This window comes from Elgaria multicarinata, chromosome 23, assembly GCF_023053635.1.
Source record: "Elgaria multicarinata webbii isolate HBS135686 ecotype San Diego chromosome 23, rElgMul1.1.pri, whole genome shotgun sequence".
In the NCBI taxonomy this organism is placed as follows: Eukaryota; Metazoa; Chordata; class Lepidosauria; order Squamata; family Anguidae; genus Elgaria; species Elgaria multicarinata.
The window spans coordinates 1,904,057-1,912,956 of NC_086193.1; the positions used below are offsets into that span (position 1 = coordinate 1,904,057).

An 8,900-nucleotide genomic window follows, 5' to 3' on the forward strand; every position below is an offset into this window, starting at 1 on the left:
AGTTTGGGGAAGGGATCTTTGGGTAGTTAATGAAAAAGTAGGTAAGTTTGACCTAGGAGACAGTTCAGGGGGGGGTCTAAAACAGAAGAAGAAAATTGGGGGTACAGCTAAGGAAGTGGGGTGTATGGGGCATAACGCTGGGAGACGGGATGAGCTTGGGAGGGAAAGATGTGGGGCTCAGGTGTATTATTTTGGGGGGTGTTTGGGGGGAACAGCCAAAACGGGGGTGCAGACAGATTGGAAGGCTAGAATCGGGTCAACGGTTGTGGCAATGGGGTTGAAAAGGGGGTGCATGTTAGGCAGTGGGCGTATTGGGGGTATTGGGGTGGGGGTTCTAGTGGGGAGGGCCTGGCTGGCAGATTTGGCCGGGAGAGCTAGAATTGGGGTGCACCGGTTACAGAGTGGAGCAGATCTCTGGCAAGTCTGTGAAAAAAGGGGGGCGATTTGGTTAGGGGGTGGTGTACAAAGGGAAGAGGGTGGGGTAGTGTAGGGGTCAGGCTGGGAAATAGGGGGGTGCTGGTAGAAGAGGTGGGCTGGATGGGGAGATGGAAGGGGTCCCTCTGACATTGAGGGGTACATTCTGAATTCAGGGTTACGGTGGAAAAGTTGGGTAGGAACCAGTAGAGTTCAATATTATTATTTGAGTGTTTCTGATGGGAGGCTGGAGGGCAAAACCGTGTTATGGGTGGCAAATTTAGCAAGTGAGTGTATAATATGAGGAGGAGATTATCTGGCTGGTGGCTTAAAGATGGAAAATCCAAAATAGGATGTTGAAGGGGAATTCAAGAGTACCTGATTTGGGGGAAGGGGGGATCCCTGAGAGTAGAGAGTGAAATATTGGACTGCCACCCAGATGTTTTGACTCGAGTTCCCATCATCTCTGATCATTAGCCATGCTGATTTGGGCTGATGGGAGTTGTCAACAAAAACATCTGGAGGACAGCAGGTTGGCAAAGGCTGCGATAGGCCGGCTGTCACCTGGAGATGCCGTTGATGAGTTGTTTGGGGCGCCACGGAACGTTCACGAACATTCCGGCTGCTCAGCGGGGGAAACGATGCAACGTAGATCGACAAACTAGCACAGTTTTGGTCGGGGAATTGAACCTGAGACCTCTTGCATGTAAAGCAGGGACTCTTCCACAGATGAGCGCAAGAAGGGGAAGGACGAAGGGGAAGGGGACTGGGACGGGACAGCAGGCAGCGGAGCAAACAAGGCGGTGATCGTCGAGCGCTAACTATTGATGAATTACTCTGTCAAATGTTTGCCTCCAAGCTTCTAGTCCTTTTGAGGGTTGTGTCCACGCCCTGCTGCAGGTTTGAAAGGCCCTGAGCAAAGGGGCGGTCTTGTGGATACCCTCCGCTTCGATCCACTGTGGGGAATTAAAGAAGCAGCAACTTCGGGGCGGAGGGATAAAAGGGGTGCAAGGTGCTGATGCCCGGCCTGTCTGTGCTCTCTGCAGATGCTCGTTTCTCTACCCCTTCAGCTCCCCTTCTCCTTGCTATGGCATCCACGGAGAGCCCTACCGGCCCCCACCTGCTGAAGGCATCTGCCAACACCTGCAGCGTTCTGACCCACGTCCTGAGTCAGCTCCAGGACATTGACCCCAGCCGGCTCTCTTTCTCGCCGTTCCTTGACCTGGACACCCAGATCTCCCTGGCGCCTGTCTCTGACAGCCCCGAGTCATCGGTGGAGGAGCTGCGTTCCACTGAAGAGGAGGAGGAGGAGGAGGAGGACAGAGAGTGGACACTGCCCAGCCGACCTGTTGAAGTATTCCCACAATGCATGGGATCAGGCGACGGGGCTCCTGCTCTGCATTCTGTCACACAGGAGGCAGCAGCTTTGCTTGAAACGACAGGCAGTTCCGCAGGAGAACGAGCCGCTGTGTTACAAGAGGGCGACAACACGGTATCCATCAGAATGCCCCAAGAGACGTCCTTTCTGGGTGCCGCGCAGCCTCCACCGAGATGTCTCCTTCGTGCCCCTGAGCCAGCTGCAGATTTAGGCCAAAGCAACACCCATGAACTGATTCATCAGTCAAATCCTCCCCTCGAGGAGGGAGGCACCAACCCAATCTCAGGGGACCCTGCCCTTTGCCCCCGTGATGGGGACAGCCGATGCTGCCGGTCCTGCTCCAGCGATCATATGAAAGCGGTGGCGTCAGCCTTCGTGTCCCTTCTGCTTGCCCCGTGGTTCCTCTACGGATGCTACTATTTCCTTCCCTTCCAGGACCCCACTTGTCCGGATCTCGCCAGCCGCATCGCCTTTGCCCTGCACTACCTCCTGATCGCTGGGCTTCCTATCCTGCTTGGTAAAAGAAATGGGGCAGGGGGGCGCCAAGGGTGGGCATAGGGGGCACGTGCCAAGGTCCCACACCATAGTGGGGGACTCTAGACTTGCTGCTCCTCCGCACTGCAACCTGTTTGTTCACCGAGGGCTGCACCGAAAATGCCTCCCACTTTTCCCCCGACGATCCTCATTCAATTTGATAAGTAACTAAAAGGCTTTTGAAAAGAGACCCAGGGCTTATCCCGGGGATCAACCCAGGATCATCCCTGCATGTCCAAAAGACACACACGGGATCCCGAGGGCAGGGAGGAATGATCCCTCCCTTTCCCCGGGATAACCGGCATGCCTTTAATCCCGACTTTTCATAGAATCATAGAATAGAGTTGGAAGGGGCCTCCAAGGCCATGGAGTCCAACCCCCTGCTCAATGCAGGAATCCACCCTAAAACATCCCTGACAAATGGTTGTCTAGCTGCCTCTTGAAGGCCTCTAGTGTGGGAGAGCCCACCACCTCCCTAGGTAACTGGTTCCATTGTCGTACTGCTCTAACAGTCAGGACGTTTTTCCTGGTGTCCAGCCGGAATCTGGTTTCCTGTAACTTGAGCCCGTTATTCCGTGTCCTGCACTCTGGGAGGATGGAGAAGAGATCCTGGCCCTCCTCTGTGTGACAACCTTTCAAGTATTTGAAGAGTGCTCTCGTGTCTCCCCTCAATCTTCTCTTCTCCAGGCTCAACCTGCCCAGTTCTTTCAGTCTCTCCTCATAGGGCTTTGTTTCCAGACCCCTGATCATCCTGGTTGCCCTCCTCTGAACACGCTCCAGCTTCTCTGCATCCTTCTTGATCATCCTGAGACAGCAGGACGTATGGGCGGCTGTCCCCATTTCGCCCAGGCTCCTCACAAGTAAATGCAAGGAGCCAAGAACCTTGGGGGTGGGAGGGGGGAGCAGGATCTTTTTTTTTTAAAAAAAAAAAAAGAAACCTACCTTTTCGTTGGAGCGCTGAAGCGCTCATCTTCAATTGAAAAAACAAAATGGCGGACGTGATGTCCTCCTTCCTCCCAGGACATTGTGCGCCGTGTGTGGACTAAGGGGGAGGATCTCACGATCACCATATCGTGAGATCCTCCCCCTCCCCTCCCTAGGTCTAGACATGCCGCCAGTGGTGGAGACCACTTCAGAGAACGTCCCATGGCTTGGGTTCGAGTTTCTTGTGCTTATTAGGAGAGGGTCAGGCGGTGTGCTCGAATGTCCTGGTTTTCATTCTGCAATCCTCCCTCCAGCAGCCTGCGGCCTCCTCGGCTTCCCACACTTCAGTGAGAGCCCAGAGGAAGACATCCTGAGAAAATTTCTCCAGTTGGGCTTTTTTGGATCAGGAAATGAAGGCAGCCCGGGACGCTGCACAGCAATGGAAAGAACCATATCCATTTAAACCAGCCTTCCTCAACCTGGGGCGCTCCAGATGTGTTGGACTGCATCTCCCAGAATGCCCCAGCCAGCTGGCTGGGGCATTCTGGGAGTTGTAGTCCAACACATCTGGAGCGCCCCAGGTTGAGGAAGGCTGGTTTAAAACAACTATTAGGGCACCTCGAAGAAAAGGCCGCTAAGTACAAGGAGGCGACACCGATCCTGCGAGTTTCAGAACGGCTTAAGGAAATCTGGGAGAGAGCTTTCGGATGGCTGCCATCTTCTAGGCCTGTGTCAGAAAGTAAATCCTGGTGAACTCAATAGGGTCCACGTCTACGTCCCTTCGCCGAACACGGCCCAGTCACCTGTCTCCCGCCCCTCTCTGGGTCACCTTCTTTTATTTATTTATTTAAATTCATTTATTGATTGATTGATTGATTTAAAATATTTATATCCCGCCCTATATCACTAAGATCTCAGGGCGGCGTACAGATAAAAACATACAGTATAAAACAATAAATATGCACAGTTAAAAACAAATTAAACCATGATCCAAGTGAAAACGATATATAATAATTTAAAAGCAATAGATGCAGTTAAAACAATGTGCCAGTGAGTTTAACCGTCAAAGGCTTTGTTAAAAAGCCGTGTTTTTACTTGGCGTCGAAATGCAATCAATGTTGGCAGCAATCGGGTTTCCAAGGGGAGGGCATTCCACAGCCGGGGTGCCACCGCAGAGAAGGCCCTCTCCCTTGTCCCATCATAACGTATATGTTGCATTGGTGGGATGCGGAGAAGGGCTCCTCCCACAGATCTGAGGTCTCGGGCAGGCCTATATAAGGAGAGGCGCTCCCTCAAGTATCGAGGTCCCAAGCCGTATAGGGCTTTAAACATCATTACCAGCACCTTGAATTCCGACCGGAAGCGTATAGGCAGCCAGTGCCGTTCCTTTAAAACCGGTGTTATGTGGGCTCTGTAAGATGTACCCGACAGCAGTCTAGCTGCTGCATTTTGCGCTAGCTGCAACTTCCACGTCGTCTTCAAGGGCAGCCCCACGAAGAGTGCGTTGCAGTAGTCTAAGCGGGAAGTTACCAGTGCATGCACTACTGTGGTTAGGTTGTCCCTGTCCAGGAAAGGCCGTAGCTGGCGGATCAGCCGAAGCTGACCCCAAGGACTCCGTGCCACAGAGTCCACCTGGGCCTCCAGTGACAACGATGGATCAATTGTCCATCATAGATCCATTCATCCATCATCGATGGATGAATCTTTTGTCTTGCCTGACTCTTGAACTCCGTCGGGGCAGCTCGGAACGTCTTCCTCTCTGTGTCCCTCCTCCATTTTAATTAGGCAGAAAATTCCATCGGGCCAGACTGTTGTTATTTCTGAAAACAAGGGGAGACGGCAGGCAGGGGGTCAGAGAGCAAGGGAGCAGAGGCAGAACAAGGAATTCTAGAGCTATTTCTCCCTGGCTGAGCGTTCCTACCCTTAACAGGTCATGTGGAGGAGCAGCTATGAAATTAACAAATGACGTTCGAGCCTGTTTAATCCAAACATTGCAGAAAGACAGCGTTCCTTTTTATTATTATTTTTATCATTCCTTTTTATTATTATTTTAAAGGCTGGAATGCTAAAAGCCTCCACTTCTTTGCTCCCGTTTCTGTAGGACGTGCCTGCTCATTTACATCCCTAGACCAGGAAGGGACCTCAAAGGACAGCTAGACCAACCCCTTGCCAAGGCAGGAAATCCACAGAATGCCAAAGTAGTTCTCCAAGTTGTTTCTGGGATGGCATGGCATGGAGGAATGGGGAAGGGGAAGGGGTGGCAGAGAAAGAGAGAGAGAAAGTTGCAAGATGGGGTGGCAGCTGTATTGGCTGAGAATCATGGGAGCTGAAGTCCAACACATATGGAGTGCACTCAATTGCTGGAGGCTCAGTTACATTCTCACAGCCAGACATCTCCAAATATCTTTCTGAAATCTGACCCAAATAGCACATCATAGAAGGGGCAAGATCTCTCTATATAAAATGCTAAGGCAACGCACAGAGGTTCTGAGCTGTGATACACCGGAAATTCTGAGCTATGAGAAGAACTTTGCATGGTGGAGGTTCCGAGCTATGAGAAGAACTTTGCATGGTGGAGGCTGCAAGCTATGAGAAGAACTTTGCATGGTGGAGGTTCCGAGCTATGAGAAGAACTTTGCATGGTGGAGGTTCCGAGCTATGAGAAGAACTTTGCATGGGGGAGGTTCCGAGCTATGAGAAGAACTTTGTGTGGCTAAGCAACAGGCTAATTAAACTCAGCTGGGAGCAGGGAGAAATAGCTGGGGGGGGGGGCTGGCTGGTCTCATGCCCGGCTTTTCCAGGCACCCGCAGAAAAGTATGGAACTGAGCAATAATGTACTAGTGCACAGATGGTCTGCGTGAGTCAAACAAGTATAGTAATACGTATATCGTAAATCAGTCACTTGTCGGTTCCTGTTGACGCCTTCCAGCCAAATGCAAAAGGGCCCTCTGTGGAAACTGATCCTCTCTTCCCATCCTGCAGGCATGGCGTTGAGGGGCATCTCTGCCCTGTGCTCGGACGGCCTTGGCCCTCTGGACGCTCACTCTCGGTCTGTCCAGCTCCACCAGTTGTTTGTCTTCGGCTCCGTGGACCAGTTTATTGTCTTCGGCTTGAACTTGGTGGTTTCGGCTACATTCCTCCCGCAAGAGCATCTGCGCCTTGTCCCGATTCTCGTGGGCCTCTTCTCCATCGGAAGGTGAGATGTCGCGAGATGGATGTCTCCATAGGCTACACCTGGCGGCCCTCAGCTCCCAACCACTGTAGATCAAGGGCAGGCAGAAGAGAGGCCTCCTGATATTTTGGATTTCAACCCCCAGGAGGCCCTGCCAGCATGGCCAATGGTCAGGAATGTGAGGGGTGGGAGACCGAAACACCTGGAGATATGCCTAGCATCTTTAGAGGGGCATCCAAAGATCTTCTGGAAAGCTACCTCCTGCCCATTTGATGTCCATCTAAAGATCTAGACATGGGCATCTCAAGGTCGTTGGACGGGTATCTTTAGATAGGCATCTCAAGATCTTCTGGAGGTCTACCTTAGGCCGACCTAATGGCCATTTAAAGCTCTTTAGTTAGGTATCTAAAGCTCTTTGGATGGACATCTTCAGAGAAGCATCTAAGACCTCCTGGAGATACACCTTCTGCCTTTTCAGCCTCCAAGGAGCCAAATTCTTCTGCCAGAGTAGGCAACGTGGTGCCCACTTGATGTTTTGGACCACAACTCCCAGAATCCCTGTCCGTCGGCCATGCCGGCCTGTGCCAACGAGAGTTGCGGTGCAAGATGGCCACATTTTGTCTTCCCTTTCTAGAGAGCGTGGCAGAAAGAATGAGACTCCCCGATCTCAAGCGACGGACCCTAACCCTAACCATGGGGGATTCTATCGGTCACTGCATATGCATGTGACAAGCTGCCTTTATGGCTGACATGGGTGGATCGCTGGTCTATCTGGCCCCAGGACGGACCACTTGCGGCCGTCCAGATGTCGTGCGACTACAACGCCTTTGTGCATTGGCTATGGTGGTTGGGGCTGATGGGAAATGTAGTCCAAAACATCCAGAGGGCCAGACAATACGGAGACATGCGGTCTGACTCAGTCGACAGTAGTTGCCTAGGTTCCTGTTTAAAGTAGCCTTTCATTCGGAACTTGGTTTATTTTTAGGGGAACAGTTTCGGGGGTCCCTTGGGCAAGGCAATCTCTCAATGACTCTATTTTCTGTGGCTGCTCCTCCTCCTCCTCTTTCTCATCATGGTTCCTTCCACTGTTCTCCTTCTTTGCACCGCAGATGCTGCTATTGGGCCTCCGTGCACCTCTGCGGCGCGTACCGCGGCTTCGGCTTCGGCCTGTCCTTCTTCCTGACGCTGGCCCTCACCGCCTACAACCTCTTCTGCCTCTACCAGCTGGGGTTCGGCTTCCTTTCTGCGCCCACATTGCCGGCAGGTGATGTTTGTGCCACGCCCACGCCGATGCTAGAACTGACCATCGCCGAGAGATGAGCGAGAAATCGACTCCGGGAAAAGGAACTCTCTCAAAAAGGAGGAAGGAAAGAGAAAGACAAAGAGGGGGTAAAAGCTTCATCCCACGTACCTGTTTCCCTCGAATTATCCCCATAGCATAAAGCTGTCATTGTTGTTGTTGCTAGCTAAATCGCACCCCGGGCGGCAGCGCGCCTTAGGTCCTTTGCATACCAGGAAAAGGCTTTAAGGGGGAGAAATGTAAAAAACCATTTAAAAAATCAACAAATGACCCAATCCAATTTAAAGTTGGTATGCTGAAAGCCCTCCTTAATATCTAACACTGTGCCAATTTTCATGTCTTTATCTTTAAAACTTATGCAGATGTAAGCATTTAACTGGTTAGTTTAAACATATCAGATCATCCTCCTGGCCGCTCAGAGAACAACAATTCACTCTTAAAGGTGTAGTAAAAGACGCCGCTTCTTTTGGCTAAGAAGCACAGTCAAAGCAGATTATAAGCTGGAAAACTTCGGAGTCCTTTGCACGCAATTCACAGTGATTGCACCGTATAACACTGGTGTGACGAAGCTAAAAGACAAAGAGAGAAAAAGACAGAGAGAGAGAGTCAGAGAGACAGACAGACAGACAGAGAGAAAGAGACAGACAGAGAGAAAGAGACAGACAGAGAGAAAGAGAAAGACAAACAGAGAGACAAAGACAGAGACAGAGAGAGACAGAGAGAGTCAAAGAGAGTCAGAGAGAGAGAAAGACAGTCAGAGAGAAAGAGACAAGATCAGAACGTTGTTACCAGGCAGGTAATAAATAAAAGCCGTGTTGCAACGTCAAACCTGGGTTTGTTTTCACGGATTCTTTGGCTGTTCCAGAAGGCAGAAGACTTTCCTTCACGCTGTTCCAGCTACAGGAATCCTCACGGCTGACATGTATTTCTCCCCCTCCTTCCTTTCACTGTTTCAGTGTGCAGCGAGTCAGACCAGTTTGCGGCTTTTCTGGCCACTTTGCGCATTTTTGCGCCCCCCCCCCCCGGTTTCCGCAATTTACACACTATTTTCGAGCAACCTGCACAAATTGCTGACTAGAGCTATCTGTTCCACCCTCCAGCAGAGAGAAAAGGGGGGGGGTGGCAGAAAGAGAAAAGGGGACACACCCATTTTTAGCTTTGACCCTGGGGTCAACTT

General features: G+C 51.4%; 1 protein-coding gene across 1 annotated transcript; it reads left to right on the top strand.

Annotated features, from left to right (window-relative positions):
• Nucleotides 1-1,501: 1,501 nt before the first annotated feature.
• LOC134413177 (uncharacterized) lies at nt 1,502-8,126 on the top strand. Its single transcript, XM_063147306.1, has 3 exons — nt 1,502-2,309; nt 6,234-6,447; nt 7,533-8,126. The coding sequence occupies exons 1-3, from the start codon at nt 1,502-1,504 to the stop codon at nt 7,741-7,743; spliced, it is 1,233 nt and encodes a 410-aa protein (XP_063003376.1). The 3' UTR covers nt 7,744-8,126.
• The last annotated feature ends 774 nt before the right edge of the window (nt 8,127-8,900 follow it).

Bases quoted from the DNA above. Each gene is read 5' to 3' on its own strand.
- LOC134413177 (XM_063147306.1), top strand. From the start codon at position 1,502: ATGGCATCCACGGAGAGCCCTACCGGCCCCCACCTGCTGAAGGCATCT. The intron at 2,310-6,233 runs GTAAAAGAAATG...CCCATCCTGCAG, and splicing joins TGGGCTTCCTATCCTGCTTG to GCATGGCGTTGAGGGGCATC. The intron at 6,448-7,532 runs GTGAGATGTCGC...TTTGCACCGCAG, and splicing joins GGCCTCTTCTCCATCGGAAG to ATGCTGCTATTGGGCCTCCG.